This window comes from Dipodomys spectabilis, unplaced genomic scaffold (assembly GCF_019054845.1).
Source record: "Dipodomys spectabilis isolate Male_0828 unplaced genomic scaffold, ASM1905484v1 ptg000499l, whole genome shotgun sequence".
In the NCBI taxonomy this organism is placed as follows: domain Eukaryota; kingdom Metazoa; phylum Chordata; class Mammalia; order Rodentia; family Heteromyidae; genus Dipodomys; species Dipodomys spectabilis.
The window spans coordinates 50,668-70,690 of record NW_024871176.1 but is presented as its reverse complement, the minus strand read 5'-3'; the positions used below and the strand labels follow the sequence as shown (position 1 = coordinate 70,690).

Below are 20,023 nucleotides of genomic sequence, written 5' to 3'. Positions count from 1 at the left end.
TTTCCCTGCAAATGCCATTATTTTGTCATTTCTAATGGCTGCATAATATTCCATTGTGTATAGATACCACAATTTTTGGATCCATTCATCTGTGGTGGGGCACCTAGGTTGTTTCCATATCCTAGCTATTGCGAACAGTGCTGCAATAAACATGGAGGTGCACGTGTCCTTGTATATTGGTTCCTGTTGTTCAGGGTAGATGCCTAGAAGTGGTATGACTGGGTCGTAAGGGAGGTCAATCTTTAGCTTTCTAAGGACCCTCCAGACTGCTTTCCAAAGTGGTTGTATAAGTGTACATTCCCACCAGCAGTGTAATAGGGTTCCTCTTTCTCCACATCCCCTCCAGCATTTGTCGTTGGCTGATTTGTGGATGTGGGACATTCTGTCTGGGGTAAGGTGGTATCTCAGGGTTGTCTTTATTTGCATTTCCTTCACCACCAGGGATGATGAACATTTCCTCATGTGTTTCTTTGCCATTTTTATTTCTTCATTTGAGAAGTCCCTCTTTAGTTCCCTTGCCCATTTAGTAATTGGTTTGTTAGGTTTGGGAGGGATTAGTTTCTTGAGTTCCCTGTATATACAGGATGTTAACCCCTTGTCTGATATATTGCTGGTAAATATTTTTTCCCAATTAGTTGGTTGTCTTTCTAGCTTAGTTGCGATAGATTTAGCTGTGCAGAAGCTTTTTATTTTAAGGTAGTCCCATTTGTCGAGTCTCTCTCCAACTTGTTGTGACCCTGGGACTCTGTTCAGGAAGTTCCTTCCTGTGCCTATTAGTTCAAGTGTCTCTCCTACTCTGTCCTGCAGTAGTTTCAGAGATTCAGGTTTAATGTTAAGGTCTTTAATCCATTTTGAGTTGATGTTGGTGCATGGTGATAGGCTGGGGTCCACTTTTAGTTTTCTGCATGTGGCTGCCCAGTTTTCCCAGCACCAGCGGTTGAAGAGGCTGTGTTTCTTCCATTGTATGTCTTTGGCTCCTTTGTCGAATATCAGCTGGCTGTAGGCCTGTGGATTTATATCTGGATCTTCTATTCTGTTCCATTGGTCTTCGGGTCTGTTTTTGTGCCAGTACCATGCTGTCTTTGTGATTATAGCTCTGTAGTAGAGTTTGAAGTTCGGCATGGATAGCCCTCCCATATTGTCTTTATCCCCTAGAATTGTTTTGGCTATTCTAGGTCTTTTGTTGTTCCATATAAATTTTTGGACTGTTTTCTGTATTTCAGTGATGTACGTCATTGGGATTTTAATAGGAATTGCATTGAATTTGTATATTAATTTTGGAAGTATCACCATCTTTACTATATTAAGTCGGCCTATCCAGGAGCATGGGAGGTCTTTCCATTTCCTAGTGTCTTCTGCAATTTCTTTCTTTAACTTTTTATAGTTCTCATTAAATAGTTCTTTTACATCTTTGGTTAGGTTAATTCCTAAATATTTTATTTTTTGGGAGGTTATTGTGAATGGGGTTGCTCCCTTTATTTCCCTCTCTTCCTGTGCGTTATCAGTGTATAGGAAGGCAACTGATTTTTGTGGGTTTATTTTGTATCCTGCTATTTTGCCGAAGTGACTTATGATTTCTAAAAGTTTGGGGATGGAGTTTTTGGGATCGTGGAGGTATAGTATCATGTCGTCTGCAAAAAGGGATAGTTTCACTTCTTCTTTCCCTATGCGGATCCCTTTAATGTCTTTTTCTTGCCTTATTGCCCTGGCTAAGGGTTCTAGGACTATGTTGAAGAGGAGTGGAGACAGTGGACATCCTTGCCTTGTTCCTGTTTTTAGGAGGATTGGTTGTAGCTTTTCCCCATTAAGTATAATATTGGCTATTGGTCTGTCATAAATGGCTTTTATTGTTTTTAGAAATGTTCCTTCTATTCCTATTTTCTCCAGAGCTTTTAGCATGAATGAATGTTGAATTTTATCAAAGGCCTTTTCTGCATCTGTGGCGATAATCATGTGATTCTTGACCTTGGCTCTGTTGATATGCTGGATTACATTTATTGACTTACGTATGTTAAACCATCCCTGTGTCTCTGGGATGAAGCCTACCTGATCATAGTGTATTATTTTTTTTATGTGTTTCTGGATTCTGTTAGCTAGAATCTTGTTAAGGATCTTTGCATCTGTGTTCATCAAGGAGATTGGCCTGTAATTCTCCTTTTTGGTTGGGTCTTTGCCTGGTTTGGGGATGAGTGTGATATTGGCTTCGTAGAATGAGTTTGGGATAGCTCCCTCCTTCTCTGTTTCTCTGAAGAGCTTGAGGAGTATGGGTATTAGTTCTTCTTTAAAGGTCTTATAGAATTCTGCTGTGAATCCATCTGGTCCTGGGCTTTTTTTTGTTGGAAGACTTTTGATAGCTTCCTGTATCTCATTATAGGATATTGGCTTATTTAATTGGTTAACTTCTTCTTTGCTCAGTTTGGGTAACTTGTATTTCTCTAAAAATGCATCCATTTCCGCCAGATTTTCTTCCTTTAGAGAGTATAGCTTTTGAAAGTAGTCTGTTAGAATTGTTTGGATATCTTGGGTACGTGTTGTGATGTTTCCCGTGGCATCCCTAATCCTATTAATATGGGTTTCCTCTCTTCTTTTTTTAATTAATCTTGCCAACGGGCCATCAATTTTGTTTATTTTTTCAAAGAACCAGCTTTTTGTTTGGTTTATTTTGGTTATGGTTTTCTGATTTTCTAATTGGTTAATCTCTGCTCTCAATTTGGTTATCTGGCTTCGTCTAGTAGCTTTAGGTCCCATTTTTTCTTGTTTTTCTAGCTGTTTTAGTTGCAACATGAGATTATTTACTTGGTCTGTCTCCATTCTCTTGATGTGGGCACTGAGGGCAATAAATTTGCCCCTCAGGACTGCTTTTGCTGTGTCCCACAAGTTTCTTTGTGAGGTGTTTTCATTTTCATTGAGTTCTAGGAAATGCTTTATTTCTTCTCTGATCTCTTCTGTTACCCAGGCCTTGTTAAGGAGTGTGCTGTTCAATTTCCATGTATTAGAGAAATTTCTGCGGTATGCTTTGTTATTGAGAGCTAGCTTGATTCCACTGTGGTCAGATAGGATACAGGGGATTATGTCGATCCCTTTGTATTTGCTTAAGTTCCTTGAATGAACTATGATATGGTCTATTTTGGAGAAAGTTCCATGAGCTGCTGAGAAGAATGTGTACTGTGTTGTTTTAGGGTGAAATACTCGGTAGATGTCAGTTAATTCCGCTTGAAGTATGGCCTCACTTAATTCGGTAGCTTCTTTGCCAATCCTCTGGTTGGTAGACCTGTCCTTTGGTGAGAGTGGCGTGTTAAAGTCTCCTAGTATTATCGTATTGGGATCTATTTTATTCTGTAAGTTTGAGAGCATTTGTTTAACATATCTGGGTGCACCGATATTTGGGGCATATAAGTTGATGATGGTTATATCCTCCTCTTGGATTGTTCCCTTTATTAATATGTAATGTCCGTCCTTGTCTTTCTGTACTGATTTTAATGAAAAGTTTATTTTGTCAGATATCAGGATAGCTACACCTGCTTTCTTATTGGGGGAATTTGATTGGTAGATCCTTTTCCACCCCTTCACTCTGAGTTTGTTTGTATGTTTGGCTGAGAGGTGGGTCTCCTGAAGGCAACAGATGGATGGGTCTTGTTTTCTGATCCAGTCCTCAGTTCGTTTTCTTTTAATTGGCGAATTCAGCCCATTTATATTAAGAGAAAGTATAGAGAGATGCATTGTTGTCCCTGCCATTCCGTTTTCCTAAGTTTTTCTTCTTTCCTTTCCTCCTGTGCTTGCTCAGTTAGACTTTGAGTAATGCCTGTTTGGGGCAGGTCCCAGTTCCTGGTTGCTTTCTTCAGGTTGTGTCCCCCCTCTTAGAATTCTTTGTAATGCTGGCTTAATGTTTATGTATTCATTTAGTTTTTCTTTGCTATTAAAAGTTTTCAGTTCTCCATCGAATGTGAATGCTAGCTTTGCCGGGTATATCAGTCTGGGTTGGCAGTTATTGGCTCTCAGGGCTCGTATGGTGCTTTCCCAGGCTTTTCTTGCATTCATTGTTTGTGTGGAGAGATCTGCAGTGATTCTAATTTTTTTCCCGTTGTAGTATAGCTCCTTCTTCATTTTTGCTGCATGCAGGATTGTTTCCTTATTATTCAGATCCATCATTGTTACTATTATGTGCCTAGAAGTGTTTCTCCTGGGATCTTGCTTGTTGGGTGTTCGATAAGCTTTTGTGATGTAGTTAAGATGGTCGTTTTTGAGGTGGGGAAAATTTTCATTGACTATCTTGTTAAATAGGTGTTGCATTCCCTTGCTCTGGAATTCCTCACCTTCGTCCACTCCGATTATGCGAAGGTTAAATTTTTTAGCATTATCTGCTTGCTCTTGAATTTCCCTTTGGTTTAATTTGAGTGATTTTTCCATATCTGTCACTTTTTGGTCCAGTTGGTGTATTCTGTCTTCTGTATCTGACACTCTACCTTCCATTTCATTCACTCTGTTGACCGTGGCTTCTATTGTGGTTTGCATGATGGAAATGGATCCCTTTATGGATTCAATGTTGGTTCTCAGAGTACTGATCTCACCTCTCAATGAGGTGATATCAGTATGCATTACCTCTAATTTGGCGTTTATCTCACTTCTTACTGAGGTTTGTGCAGCTTCTATTTTTGCATCCAATTTTTGTTTGATATCCTGTATATCTTTTGATAGTTCATCCTTGTGCTCTTTCAATTTCTGATCCATTTCTCGCTTTATTTCTTGAGTCATTGCCTCCAGCAACCCTTGGATGTAGTTTTTGTCTTCCATTCCTGCTTTGCTCCCACTGGGGCTCTCCCCTGCGTGGCTGCTGGCTTTTGAGGTGAGCTTGCTGTCCTGGGTAGTGGTAAACCTTGTGATTTTTCTCTGTGATTTTCGCATGGGGGTTCAGGAGACTGCTCTTCAATCTTGTTTTGGTGTGTCTGTCTTTGCTTGGTTGCTGATTCTCTATTGGTAGAGAGAGTCTGTGTCTGATCTGGATTCTGTTGGGAGCCTATTTCCAGCTGCTATTCACTTAGGATTCTCAGCTCTCTGCTGTAGCAATTCCCGCCTTTGGAAGGGTTGAGCAGCCTAGACTGCTTGTGTTTGCTCCTGCGGGTGCTCTTGGGAAGATCAGATGCTCTGGATGCACTCTCCCAAATACTGGAGTCTGCTATGGGCTCCTGATGTGTTTTTGTTTGTTTTGGGCTGGTTGTGGGCTTGAACTCTAGGTTTGGGTGCTGTCCCTCAGCTCTTCAGCTCAGGGCTGGCACCCTACCATTTGAGCCACAGCCCCACTTCTGACCCTTTTTGCTTTGTTCAGGCGCCGGTCCCCTGGCCTGGTTCCGGCCCCAGCCTGGAGCGCGCTCGTTAGGCCTGTGCTAATGTGTATACCACCTTGGTTATGCAGCCTGGAGGACACAGTTCAAATTTCTTCTACTGTTGGTAGTCTTGACCCAGGGGCACTGTTCCTGGCTTGAGCATTTAAGCTCCCTTCCTGGGGCGCTCTTGCTCTGGCCTGGCCAGCAGAGTGTGCTCCACCGGCTGGTGGGGCTCTCGAACAGTTCCCAGTTTTAGTGGGTCCTGTGGTCCGGGTGTTGGGGTAGGGAGTCTAGGTCAGGGTCTGGGGATTCCCTCCAGCTCTGGTCTCCCTTGATGGATTCCCTGTCCCCTGATGGGTACTCACCCTGTAGGTCGTCAGTTGTTGTTGCAGTCTGTCAGTTGTTGTTGCAGTCCGAGTTCAGTTGGGGTGGTTGCGGGCTGGGTTGGGCGGCCCCCCGCCGGGTCGTTGCGATCGCGACAGGTCCCTTTGTGGCGCTGCTGGTGCCGGGCGGCTTTGGCGGGATGGAGCCTCTCCGCTCCGGTGGAGAGTGATGGGTGGGGTGGGATCCTCCTGGAGACTCCCGGCTGGTAGGTTTCTCTGTTCCTGGCGATCCGCTGTTCTGCAATCCGGTACCTGGTGATCTGCAAGCAGCCCCCTGTGTCTCTGTGGCTCCGGCAGCCCCTGCCGGGCCGGCTGGCCGGCGGCTTGGCGCACTGCCGCGCGGCCAGTAAAGGTTGGGGGAGGGGTCTTCGCTCTTCTCTGTTCTGAAATTCTTCTTTTCCTCTCTTTCTTTTTTTGTTATTTTCCACCTCTGGTTTTTCTCTGAGTGTTCGTCTTTTTGTTGTTGTCGGTCTCTTGGGGAGATTAAAGGTTGGAACTCGAACTCTCTTTTTGGTTGGAGAGAGCTGTGGCGTTTCCCTACTGCCCCGTCGCCATCTTGAGAACTCCTCCTCTGCCCGGGTTTTTAACAGTGATAACAGGTCTTGTTTTTAAAAAACCTCACTAACCAGCAGAGGTCGGTTTCTTCTCTCCCTGGACGGCCACTGGGGGGCAGCAGCCCACCACAATCCTACCTCACTTTCTAGGGTGAAGGTATGCCTGGGGCCTGACTCCCTCCCATCTCCAGAATCAATCGAATGAGTAGTTTGTTAGAACAGGACCAAAGATGGGACCCTAAAGATAGAAAGGGGCCAGCGGGCCACAGAGGCCATGTGCAAGTCCTCAGAGAAAGCCGGCTGGGCAGACCGAGAGGCACAGATTCTTCACACTGGCTGTCTGGGAAGGGATCCTTTCCAGGCTTGGGCACTTCCTGCAAGGAAATTAACCTGGAGGCATGGCTCAAGTAGTAGAGCAGCAGCCATGAGTGGAAATGAGCCCCCAACCAAAATGACTAATGGCACACACTCAACACTTCCGACTGGGATTTGAACTCAAGACTTCCCATTGCTCGGCAGGTACTTTTCCACTTGAGCCACAGTCCCAGCCCTTACAGCTTCTTGACCGACCCACTGAATTGTGCCTGGACATTTTAAAGGTGTACAAAGATTCCCTACAGGTTTATAGTGATAAACTCCATCTTAAACATTCCCAAAGTTCTAGAAACCCATTTTCTGGAATGCTGAAGTCACATTCTATGAGTTCTAGAATGACCTCTGGGAGGTCACAATACATAAGGACAGCGGAAGAATCTAGATGCCCAGAGGCAGAAGTCTACCCAGGCTGCTTGCTAGGAATGCCGAGTTCCTTTGGGTCTGTCTCTCTTCCTTCAACCCATGGGAGCCACGTTTAAACAGTGGACAGAGGCCGCTGCTTGCAAACACACACAAGTTCTGGATGCCAGGTGCCATGGAAGAGGTCACATTGGGAGGTTCCTGGCCACTTACTTCCCCAGCTTGTACTCCTCCGGCTTGTAGCCGATGTACTTGATCAGCCTTTCCACGCCCTCTCCCGGAGGCCCATGCCAGTGCGGCCATGTGTCCGGACACAAGGACTTGTACCTGGCAGGGAGGAGAAAATCAAGTGGAAGCCGCCCTGGTACCCCCTTGGGGGTCTCCTTAGCACCCCATGGCATCTCAAGACTCCCCAGCCCATGACGATCCTCAAATTCAGTAATATAGTTTCAGCAAGAAAGAAATGACAGAGCACCAGTGGCTCATGCCTGTAATCCCAGCTACTCAGTGGGCTGAAATCTGAGGATCACAGTTCAAAGCCAGACTGGACAGGAAAGTCCAGGAGACTGATCTCCCCAGAACCACCAAAAAGCCAGAAGTAGAGCTGTGGCCCTGAGTTTGAGCCCCAGTACTGGAAGAGAGTGGGGGAGGTAGGAAGGGGAGAAAAAATAGTGATCTCTACATGCTTATGAAGATCTTAGCAAGTTTCTTATGATGTTAAGGAGCAAAAATTCACATACATCACACAAGAAGTATTTGTGTACAAGGAGAGTGTGCGTGTGTATGTGTGTGTGTGGGGGGGGGGTAAGTACACTATACTCATAAGCATCCCCCCCCAAACCCCACCCCTGCCAATGCAGACATTCAGGCTGTGCAGAAGCTTCCATTACAGGTCAGGAAATAGGTGACAATTCTAAGAAACACGGGGGGAGTGCCTACCCAAGTCTGTGTGGTTCCAGATCTTGCTTGTGACCCTACCACTCCACCCCTGCTGACAGCCCAGGGGCCCAGGCAACCACCGCAGGCAGCCCAAGGCAGTTAGGACTTAAAACAGAAGACAGCTGCGTGTTTGGGGTCTCCCAAAGGTTTGTGGGTTTTGCTTTGCGTTCATAGCTCTGAGCCGAGCTCCCTAAGTGATCCCTTGTTGTTTTTCATATCCCAGGTCTCCGCATAGTAGGTGCTCAACAAAGCAGAGGGTACCTTTGCAGGAAGTGCTCGTACTTCCGGCGGTAGGCGAAGCCGGCCCTCCTCACCCGCAGGTGCTCCATGAGCCCCAGGTACTTGATCTGATGCCGTATGAGGAGGTCGTCAAACTTGCCTGAGGGAGGACAGGAAAGGACCCACCAGAGGCTGCACAGGGGGCCGTGGGTCCTAGTTGTGCTTTTGAGCTGGAGAAAGTTCACAGGAAAATCCAGCTTTGGGTTTTCTCCTGACACATCATGAGATTGGGCCCAGAGTTCCACGCGGCAGCCACTGGACAGGAAGAGCCCCACATTGCTGGCCCTTTGGGATGGGCTGTCTTCTCCAATGTTCCCCAGTCTCCTCCCATCCGCCTATTCACTCATCTGCTGCACCTGCCTGGCTTCTGGAAGCCTCTAGCTAAACAGCTTCCTTACAGGCCATAGCAAGAGCTTAGAAAATACCCCAAAGCTGGGCGATGGTGGCTCACGCCTGTCATCCAAACTACTCAGGAGGCTGAGATCTGAGGATCGCAGTTCAAAGCCAGCCTGGGCAGGAATGTCTATGAGACTATTATCTCCAATTAACCACCAGAAAACCGGAAGTGGTGCTGTGGCTCAAAGTGGTAGAGCACTCGCCTTGAGCTGAAGAGCTGAGGGACAGCGCCCAAGCCCAGAATTCAAGCCCCATGACCAACAAAAAAAGAAGAAAACACCCCAATCATGGACCATTCTGGAAGCTGGTGTGCCGCCTGGAGAGAAAGCCACGTTGCTTCCCCCTACTTTGGACCCCTGCTGGGCTGCTCCTATAACCAGCCAAGCACTGGGTATGGCACGGCCCGAGACACCACTTCCTATGCGAGGGAGGGTTCTGGGCACTCACTGGGTTCTTTCCGCTCGTTGGGCTTGATGCAGCGTATGTATGAAGGCTCCTTGGAGATGAGAATTTCCAGAAGGCTGCTCAGACTGTTCTTAAACTGCGTCCCCACCTGCGGAGAGAAGCCACCGAGGAGACGTCAGTTACAGAGGGGGCAAGGCGCCACCCCTCAAGCCCAAACTCAGGCAGGGCACATTGCTATTTATTATTTGCCCTCCTCTTCTTCACCTTTTTCTGAGACAAGATCTCCATATACCACTCATAATCGTCCTGTAATCCAAGTGCTGGAATTATAGTGTGAGCTACCACACCCAACCTCTGTGTTGCCTGTTAGATGGAAACTTCAGATGTCCTCATCCAAGAAGCCCAAGGTTGGTTTTGTCTAGAAACATCTTCCCAGGATGCTTTGCTCCACAAATCCTCCAGAGCCTGGCCCCTTCCGCGTCCTCCCAGTTCCTGGAGCCTTGGCTGCCCTGTTATGGCTAACCTTCCCTTCCCCCCTCCAGCTCAGCACAGTGACACCGTAGATGCACCGTAGAGATTGTACACAAATGAATGAACTGGTGCAAAACTTAGGATGTTTTCGGTAGTGCTGGTTAGAGAACAATTCTTTCTAGAAAAGAAAGAGGACGTGGCTTCAAAGTATGGCTAGGCCAGGTGCCAGTGGCGCACGCCAGTCATCCCAGCTACTCAAGAGGCTGAGATCTGAGGATTGTTCTTTGAAGCCAACCCAGGCAAGAAAGTCCGTGAGACTTTTATCTCCAATAAACCTCCAAACAAAAGCTGAACATGGCACCATGGCTCAAGTGGTAGAGCGCTAGCTTTGAGCAAAATAAGCTTAGGGACAGCGCCCAGGCCCTGAGTTCAATCCCCAGGACTGGTTAAAAAAAAAAGACACGTGGCCCTGACTTGCATTCCCCCAGCTGACCGTTGGAGGGCGCCGCCGGCTCCGGAGCTCGGCCACCAGGAAGCATTCCTTCACAATGCTGTTCTTGGACCTGCACAGAACCTGTAGGTGGACAGGAGATGTGGACGCCGCATCTGCTTTGCAGATTGCCAAGGAAGCTTTGGGAACCGCACAGAGGTGGGACCCATGGAGAGACCAGCTTCCCAGGGACCTGAAGCCACCGCTCACGAAAAGCCAACGTCCCGGGAATGTGGTTCAGTGGCAGAGTGTTTGCTGAACCTGCATGCAGCCCTGGGTTCCATTCCTCCACACCCCATTAACAAGCTGACACAGAAAAGCCACTGTGGGGGAAGGGGCTGGGTGTGACTCAGTGGGACAGCCTGTGCCAGCCTGAGGTGCACCCCAAGACCTCTTCCCATGCAAGGACATGGCCCCTTGGCCACTAGCCATTTTTTCTATGACATCATGCATAATTGTGTCCAGCCCAGCGGCTACAGAATAAGTTCCAAGATAATGGCACTGAGTAAAAATGCTACATGGGACCCTCACATAGGAAAGAGACAGACACACACACACACACAATTTGTGGCCTGTGCTGTCCCTAGGGATGGCACACGAAAGAGCGATTGGCTCCCAGGACAGACACTGGACATGGAGCCAAAGACACCAGACTTTGCACTATTCGATGTTTTCTCCCTACCTACATATTTTCAAAATAATCGATACAAGCCAGGGCACCAATGACTCACACCTGTAATCCTACTCAGGAGGCTGAGATCTGAGGATCGTGGTTCAAAGCCAGCCCAGGCAGGAGAGTCCATGAGACTCATCTCCAATGAACCACCAGAAAACCAGAAGTGGCGCTGTGGCTCAACATGGTAGAGCGCTAGCCTTGAGCTGAAGAGCTCAGGGAGAGCACCCAGGCCCTGAGTTCTAGCCCCCATCCAGACACACAGGTGCACACATACACACACACACACACACACACAGGCATGCACATACACCCCTCACTTTTCTCTGGTGATGCATACAGAGAATGCCTTTGGCCGCTCCGGCTCCACCCTTCCACATGACCTTCAAGTTGTGACCTCAGAATTTTCTCACAGAATCAGAACGTGTCTTCCTCCATGGCCGGTGCTTTCCTCCCCTCTCCTGACCTGTCCTTGCTGCATGCACTCTGAGCTGACCTGGCCACAGGCCCTTTGCATATGCTGTTCTGTCTGCTGTGTAACACCTTTCTATAGTCAGAATCAGATTTCAGATTGCAGCCCAGTCACCCCCACGGGTAACGCTTTTCCGAGCGTGTGATTAAGTGTCCCTTTTGGTCACAGCTCCTCGCTCATTTTCATCATCATGCTTCTCGCCAATGGCTCCTTTGTGTGTGTATTTACCCACTCCCACTCGTGAACCCCAGCAGAGCAAGACCCCTCCTCTTGCTTCAGAGCTGGCATGCAGGGGAGGCCCCCCACACTCGAGCCAATTTAAGTGTCAGTGTCCACCACGATGTGTGGAGACAGAACGCCTGGACCAGTAAATTCCAGAAGCTACCCTAGGTCCTGTGTCCCGGGGGTATTTCAGAACCGTTGGAAACACGTTGGGTTAAGCCCCAGACTTACTTCTTTCAGATGTGTATAAAGGAGATCATTGTTCTTTTCCAAGAATCCTGTAAAGTATAATAATCCGGAATGACTGGCTTTGCCCAAATATGCAGTGGACAGCGGTGGTACCTCGGCCTTGAGGGGGTGCGAGTATCCATTCGGGACGGGTCACTCATCCACGCGGGACCCAACAGCATCTCTGCCCAAGGCTCACATTAGCTTCCCAGGAGCCATTTTCCCTGTGACAACCGCCAAACACATCCTAGACATGGCGGCTCTCCCTGGGGTCGGGATCCCTGATTGAGAACCAGGTTCTCCATCTGTGGTGCTCAGGCTTCCCTCGAAACGCTAACCATCTCGGTGGGAACCTACAGCCTTCATTTAATCATCGGGACAGTGTCTCGCTGTGCAGACCTTTCCTCAAACTTACAATCTTCCCATCTCTGCCTCCTGGGTGCTGGGATTCCCATCCCTGGCTACCATTCTATTCTTAAGAAGCTGTCACAAGGGCACTGGTGGCTCACGCCTGTAATCCTGGCCACCCAGGAGGCTGAGATCTGGAGGCCTGCAGTTCAAAGCCAGCCTGGACAGAATAGCCCATGAGACTCCATGTCCTGCTGGTCAGGATGTGGAGAAATGAGACGCATGAACGGAAGACTGTCGGGCAGGAGCTTGGATATTGAGCACAGAGTTACCACGAGACCCAGCAATTTTGCCCCTAACGCTACATCAAGGCAAAAAGGAAAACACTAGAACATAACCCTGGCACGCGATGCTCAGAACAGCATTTCCTCCAAAAGCTGAAAAGTATCAGAGACGTCAAACCTCCTCATGCAATGAGCAGATGAGCAGTGGCATATTATTTGACCATGAAAATGAATGACAACATGGAACCAGCTCTGGGAGGTTGCACTGAAGGGAAGAAGCCAGACCCCAGAGACCATCCTGTCATCATCCTATTTCTAGAACATGCTCAGAACATACCACTTGGGGCATAAGCGGAATAAAGCCACCCTTGTGGATGACGCAGGGTAGCCTCTCCTCAGTGACCTGGGCTGCCCTCCCCACCACCCCCCATGGCACCCCAGGCCCTCACCCTGGGTGCAGTAGGTGACCTCGCCCGCGTAGTGCAGGAGCCGGAACTCCATCCAGCCGATCCTCTTCCGGGCCTGCGGCCCAGCCAGCTTCCGGCTGCGGGACACAAAGGCGGGAACTGAGGAGGAGGAGGACAGGCCCTGCACGAGGTGCCAGGGAGCCGCCGCCCACACCAACCACTGGCCCGGTGCAGGGGCCCAGCAAACCCTGGCACCTGTTCTCTGGCTACCGGTCCAGGCCTCGGCCCATCAATCATAGCCTCTGGCTACAGATCAAGGCGGCTGGCTGTTAAGGGGTGTGGCTACTGATGAAGGTCTCTGACTATTGGTCAAGGCCTCTCTTTAGGCTCCTCCTTCTAATAAAATTACATGTGTGAGCTGAAGAATCACGTGTGTGTGTGTGTGTGTGTGTGTGTGTGTGTGTGTGTGTGTGTGTGTGTGCTGGACCTAGGCACTATCCCTATGCTTATTTTTTTTTTGTTGAAGGCTAGCGCTCTACCACTTGAGCCACGGCTCCACTTCTAACATTTTTGGTGGTTCATTGGAGATAAGGAATCTCACCGACTTTCCTGCCAGGGCTGGCTTTGAACTGTGATCCTTAGATCTCAGCCTTCTGAGTAGTTAGGATAACAGGTGTGAGCCACCAGTGCCTGCCAAAATCTATGTTTTTGTTTTTCGTTTTTTCAACAACTTCTGTTTTTCCAATTGGTATCTAAGAAACAACTTGACCATGTTATGTTTATTCAGAGATTAAAGTACTCCTGAAAACACCCTATTTCTGATCCAGAGTATTCCTAAATTTCACATAACTTGTCCTTGGTAACAGATACAAACATGAGACGCTATATAACTAACTGGGTGTCAGTGGCTCATGCTGTAATCCTAGCTACTCAGGAGGCTGAGATCTGAGGATCATGGTTTAAAGCCAGCCCATGCAGGAAAGTCTGTGAGATCTTCTCTCCAGTTAATCACCAGAAAACCAGAAGTGGCGATGTGGCTCAAGTAATAGAGCGCTCACCTTGAGCTGAAGAGCCTAGAGACAGTGTCCAGGCCCAGAGTTCAAGTCCCATGACTGACAAAAACTAATTAAATAAATAAAATAACAAAGCAAGAGGGCTGGAGTGGGGAGGAAAGGGGAGTGGCTCAAGTGGCAGACCATTGGCCCCAAGCTCAAGACCTGGAGTTCAAACTCCAGGGCTACCAGTAAAACACAAAACCAAGGGGCTGGGAAGGTGGCTCAGTGGTAGAGCGCTTGCCTTGCATGCATGAGGCCCTGGGCTCCATTCCTCAGCACCACATAAGCACAAAAAGCCGGAAGTGGCGCTGTGGCTCAAGTGGTGGAGCGCTAGCCTTGAGCTGAAGAGCTGAGGGACAGCGACCAGGCCCAGAGTTCAGGCCCCACGACCAACAGAAAAAAAGAAAACAACAAAAAAAAAACAAACAAAAAACAGTAGTTATATTTTTGAGGCTCCTACCCAAAAGACACCCCATCCCAAGCAGGCTGCCAGACAAAGCACATACGTACGTTTGGAAGTGTGCGTGCTTGCCCACTTTTTCTTCCAGTTTCTCCAGGAAACTCAAGTCTGTGGCGGGTCCAGGGCGGATGCACTCCTCATCCTCCAAAAGGAAAAGACAACCACGTGACATGCACCTTTTTTTTCCTCCTAGTTTTTCAGATAGGGTCTCTTGCTTTTACCTGAGCTGGCCTCAGACCTTGATCCTCCTACCTCTGCCTCCTGAGTAGGGATTACAGGAATGGACCACCATACCCACCTTACTCTCCACCCTTTTGAAGGCCAAAATAAGTTCCTCCTTATGTGACACACACACTCAATGAATGACCTGGAAATCACAAGCTATTTCCTCACCAGAATGGATATGATTCCTCTGTGTCTCTCTTCCACCAAGTCACAGATGATCTTGTTGTTGAAATACTGAATGGGCTCCCACTAAAAAATGACAAGGACAAAAGACTTCTCCAAGGTAGAATGTATGTTGCTTTATGTGTTGGCATTGGGGCTTGAACTCGGTGCCTCATGCTTGCCCTTGGCTTTTGTTGGTGGTGGTGGTGGTGGTCATGGGGCTTGAACTGTCTGGGCCTGGGTGCTGACCCTGAGTTTTGTCATTCAAGGCTAGTGCTCTTGAGCCCTAGCTCTACTTTCCGCTTATGTGGTGGTTAATTGGAAATAAGAGTCTCATGGACTTTCCTGCCCAGGCTAGCTTCGAACCACAACCCTCAGATCTCAGCCTCCTAAGTAGCTGGGATTACAGGCGTGAGCCAGTAGCACTCAGCAATACATTGGTTTTTAAAATGAATTTCCCAAAGGCGTTTATTTTCCCACTGTTCAAAAGTTTTGGTACCTCATCTTAAGCAAACTATTTCTCTGAATATCAAAATGTGTTTCCAAGAAATTCGCCGAGGAGGGGAAGCAAATGTCTATGGCTAGATGAAGCAATCAAATGGGTGGGTTTACCTGGATGCCTTCCGCTTCGTACTCTGCCTGCTCTGCCGTCAGCGTCCTCTCTATCAGCAGCTGCTGGAGCTTCTCATTGCAGTAATTTATACAGAACTGTTCAAAACTAGACATGCCAGGGATGCCGTGACACAGGGACACGCACACAGCAAGACTATTAAACACTGTGTTTATGGCAGACACCAGGGGCTCCGGCCTGAAATCCCAGCTGCTCAGGAGGCTCAGATCCAGAGGGTCCCAGTTCAAAGCCAGCCTGAGCAGAAAAACCTACAAGACTCCATTTCCAACACTGCCAACAAAAAGCCAGGCTGGAGGCATGGTTCATGTGGTGGAGCACCCACCTGAGCCTCACTTTCCTACTTCTAGTATTCAGCCATATGCCTATCCACAGAAATGCCTGCCACTCATTGTGTGATGATTCCTTCTCTGTTCTTTCTCCAGCGTTTTTCTTGTGTGTGTGTGCCCGCGCGCACGCGTGCCAGACCTAGGACTTGAACTCAGGACCTGGGCACTATCCTTTAGCTTTTTCTTCTCAAGGTTAGCATTCTACCACTTGAGCCACAGCTACATTTCCAGCTTTGTGCTCCTTAATTGAGTCCCATGGAGTTTCCTGCCTGGGCTGGCCTTGGCCTTCGATCCTCAGATTTCAGCCTCGTCAGTAGCTTGGATTACAGGGGTGAGCCACTGGCATCTGGCCAGAGCCTTTATTTGATAATTTACGAAACAAATCACAACAGTCACAGTGAAATGTGTACATGATTTTTATGGCTCCTCTACTTCTAGACTGAAGTAGGGCCTAGCAGATCTACAGAAATGCCTGGGATGGTAAAATCCATTCCAGAATCACGAAAGATGACTCCAACCTGGACTTGAACTGTGAGATGAGGGCCTGACAGGCCGTGGTGACAGACTCACCCATTCTTGTCCAAGACTTCGAAACCATAGATGTCCAGCAACCCGATCACCGTTTTCTGAGCGAGATCCTAGTTGAGTAACAGCCACCGTTGGTGGGTTGGGCCGGGGTTGGATGGTTTCGTGTCTCTCAAGGAATCATGGGAGGGGACGAACCTACCCCCTCCCCACTGAAGTACTAAGAACTAGACATTTGACTATGGAGTTTGGAGACAGGACTTTATTTTGGATGTTGGTCCTGGAGCTTGAACTCAGGGCCCAGGCGCTCTCCTTAAGCTATTTTGCTCATGGCCAGCACTCTACCACTTGAGCCACACCTCCACTTCTGGCTTTTTGGTAATGGGAGAGTCTCATAGACTTTCCTGAAGGGCTGGCTTTGAGCAGTGATCCTCAGATCTCAGTCTCCTGAGAGAGAAGCTAGGATGACAGGCGTGAGCCACGGCGCTTGTCTGAGATGGGGCTTTTGAGAGGTGGTTAAGGTGATCAGCATGGGACCCGATTCCTGAATCCTGGTGGATTTCTGAGGAGAGGGGGGAGAGGCCAGAAGACACATCTGTGCCCTCCCTACCATGTGACACCCTGGGCCACCTCAGGATGCTGCCAGCAAGAAACCCACACCTGAGCGTCCAGAACTGTGAGGAAACAAACCTCTATTCCTAATCAAGCGACCCAGGCTCCAGCATGTCATTATAGTGGGCTAATTTAGTTATTTTAAAAAAAATCATAGGGCTGGGAAGATGGCTCAGTGGTAGAGTGCTTTCATTGCATGCATGAAGCCCTAGGTTCCATTCCTCAGTACCACATAAACAGAAAAGGCCAGAAATGGTGCTGTGGCTCAAGTGGTAGAGCGCTAGCCTTGAGCAAAGGAAGCTCAGGAACAATGCCCAGGCCCCGAGTTCAAGTCCCATGGCTGGCAAAAAAAAATATGTGCTACTCAAAATGTTATCCGTGCCCCTCAACAAAGATGCAGATATAACACTTGTTCTATCTCCCTCTCCCCCCTCTCATTCTTTGTGAGGTGACTGTAACCTTCTATCTTCCCCCTGTGGCCTTCATCCTCCAGGGAGGTGACTCCCTGTATTATGCCTCTGCAGCCTCCAGAGCCCACATTCTCTCCAGGAAGAAAAGAAGAGAAGAAAGAGAAAGAGAGATGGGGGAGGGAGCGAGCGAGCAAAAGAAAAGGAGGGAGAGAGGAGAGGGAGGGAGGGAGGGAGGGAGGGAGGAAAGGAAAGAAGAGGGAGGGAGGAAAGGAAAGGGAGCTCTGGGCCGCACACTTGAGCAAGGTCAGGTGGCTCCGTCCAGCTTCCCAAGGGACAGAGGCTGGAGCTACACATGATTCCTGAACTCCAGCACTGTAGTGTGACTTTTCCCAGACCCAAACCCCCACAATTCATGTTAGTGGAGAAGCCTCCAAGATAATTCCACTTGCAAAGGAAACATGAATTTGAAGGTTAGTTATATTTTTAGGTGCATTAAAGTAGACTTACTGTTGGGGCCAGATGAGGTGGCCCCGCCAGGGGCTGGGGATTGTCAGAATAATGGTTCAAAACCAATCCTGGTCAAAAAGTTAGTGAGACCCCATTTCAATCAATACACTGTCTCGGGTTGCATATACCTGTGATCCCAGCTATGTGGGAGCAGGCTAGCCTAGGCAAATAAATATACGAGATCTTATTCCAAAAACAAAGCAAAAAATGCGAGGCGTGTGGCTCACACAGTAAAGCACCTGCCTACCAAGCACGAGAACCTAAGTTCAAGTTCACATGCCCCACCCAAATTATTTTAACATCTTTTATTAACAATTACTTTTACAAGGTGGGGTTCATGTCCCTAGAGGCAAACAACGTACCTTGATCAGGCTCCCCGCTTCCCCTCCATTCCCAGACATTGTCAGTGCCCTTCAGGCTTCCATTTCCACACATCTGGTCACATGACCACATTCACCCGATTGGCCCCTCCCTCTCTCCCTGTCTCTTCCACCCTCCATTATTCAACAGTTTCCAGCTGCTGCAAGACAGCTGGTGTGCACCCTGGGGCCTACTATGCGCACCCCATTCGAAGGCAGACAGAGAGAGACCCTGCCTAGGTCTCTGAGGCGTGCCCAACCTGCTCCCGGATTCTTGAAATCAACCGTGGCCGCAGTTAAGACATTCCTACCCTAGTGAGAGCGATCCTCCACACGGTTGACGTACCTTGTTCACTAAGGAGGAATTGATTTTGTTAACCAGCCAGGTAAACGTCCGTCCATAAACAGCCTTTGCCAAGGCGTCTCGGGCATAGACGGAGAGTTCTACGGTCAGGGGACAGATCACCTGTGAAGAGGGATGAGATGTGCCATCACACAGTGACAGGTTGGGAAGCCTGGGACCAAGATGCCCTGTCTGGGGCCGAGGATAGAGGGCTGGAAGCATCACACAATCAGCCTGCAGGTGGGGAGCGAGGGGTCCAGGTAGGACGCTCCAGGAGCACCAAAGCCAAGGGAACAGTGATCCAGCAGCAGGAACAGCCCGGGAAGAGCCCCCAGGAAGGAAGGAGATGATGGGCCTGGTAGGCAGGACGTCCCCCAAGGTCACTGCCATACTGCTCCCCCCAGGGAGAGACAGGGGACAGCTCCACTCACAGCCATTTTTACCTCCTCCGTTTTGGCTTCAATCTTTCTGTGTGTGAGAGCTTCCAGAAGAATCGATGGGCAGAACCCCAGGAGCTGGATAAAAAGGAGTTCAAGGAGCCATTGAAGGACTTGGTTTTCCTTGTTCCCTTGGGAAGTGTTCTGGAACTTCCCAGGATGGCCCCCTCCCCACTCTCCCCTCCCCGCACACTTCCCTCTGGAGCAAGGTCACCTTGGCAATCCATTTAATCTCACGGTTGACCGGGACCCTGGCACAGCCACGCTCGTCTTCTTCAAAGCAGATGTTCCCCAGGTGCAGCACACTGGCGATAATTCCAAAGAGGTTCTAGAACGTGGGCCAGGAAGAGAAGGGAGAAGGCATCGGGGGAGACATTTGATCCATCCCAGATCCCAAGCTCACTACCACCGAGCCACAGCTCCACGTCTGGATTTTTTTTTTTCCTTTCTTTTTTTGCTAATTGTTCCTTGGAGAAGAGAGTCTCACTGATGTGTCTTTGTTTCCTGCCCTGGGCTGGCTTTCAACCACCACCCTCAGATCTCAGCCTCCTGAGTAGCTGGGATTACAGGTGTGAGCCACTGGCACCCAGCAACCACTGACCAATTCTCAAGTGTGTTTGTTTTTGCCCATATGTATTCATTGGGACATACTTACGCTAAAATAATGGTTTCCTGTGTATCTCTAGTGCCTTTATTTGCTGACTATGGGGCAGAGTCCGGGAGAACAGGGGCAGACCAGCCCAGGCCTTACCTCCAGGTCAGACTGCGTGAAATCAATGATGAAGAAGGCATTGCAAACAGTCTTCCAGTCATTCTTGTCATTGATAGATGACTCTTTGCAGCAATGACCCTGCGCAACAACTGGGTTACTGATGGCATCTGCAAGACTGTTCAGTGAGCACTTATTTATTCCTACATGAAAATGGGTTTTCTCTCCAAAGCATGCTAAAAGCCAGTGATATACATTATAAACAAATAGCTATTACTGTCTGCCATGGGCCTGCTAACTTTTTTCCCTTCAAATCTACTGGGAGTTTTATTTTAAAATCCTCTGTTCTGAGCCAGGCACAGGTGACTCATACCTGTTCATCCCAGCTACTCAGGAGGCTGAGATACAGAGAATTGTGGATAGACACTAATATGATTGGTGTAAAGGCCCCGGGGAGGAGCGGTGGGAGTGGGAGGAAGAAGTTTGCTAAACTCCATCTCCAAAATAATCAGTGAAAAGCTGAGCTAGAGGTGTGGCTCAAATGGTTGAACACCATCATTGAGGGAAAAAAAAAAAAGCTCAGGGATAATAACCAGGCTTTGAGTTCAAGCCTCAGGACTGGCACAAATAAAAACAAAAACAGAATTGTGATATA

At 48.5% G+C, this 20,023-nt stretch overlaps 1 protein-coding gene across 1 annotated transcript in view; it reads right to left on the bottom strand.

Moving 5' to 3' along the window:
• Positions 1-20,023, bottom strand: part of Myo1h (myosin IH) — a 38,098-nt gene that overhangs the window by 8,981 nt on the left and 9,094 nt on the right. The window contains exons 6-19 of the mRNA XM_042669584.1: positions 19,411-19,509; positions 18,874-18,987; positions 18,666-18,737; positions 18,226-18,345; positions 16,037-16,104; positions 15,122-15,227; positions 14,516-14,596; positions 14,173-14,264; positions 12,650-12,744; positions 11,572-11,618; positions 9,977-10,057; positions 9,055-9,160; positions 8,194-8,311; positions 7,207-7,320 (exon numbers count right to left, since the gene is read on the bottom strand). Coding sequence (XP_042525518.1) covers positions 7,207-7,320; positions 8,194-8,311; positions 9,055-9,160; positions 9,977-10,057; positions 11,572-11,618; positions 12,650-12,744; positions 14,173-14,264; positions 14,516-14,596; positions 15,122-15,227; positions 16,037-16,104; positions 18,226-18,345; positions 18,666-18,737; positions 18,874-18,987; positions 19,411-19,509 — 1,313 coding nt within the window. The remainder of the gene's footprint in view (positions 1-7,206; positions 7,321-8,193; positions 8,312-9,054; positions 9,161-9,976; positions 10,058-11,571; positions 11,619-12,649; positions 12,745-14,172; positions 14,265-14,515; positions 14,597-15,121; positions 15,228-16,036; positions 16,105-18,225; positions 18,346-18,665; positions 18,738-18,873; positions 18,988-19,410; positions 19,510-20,023) is intronic.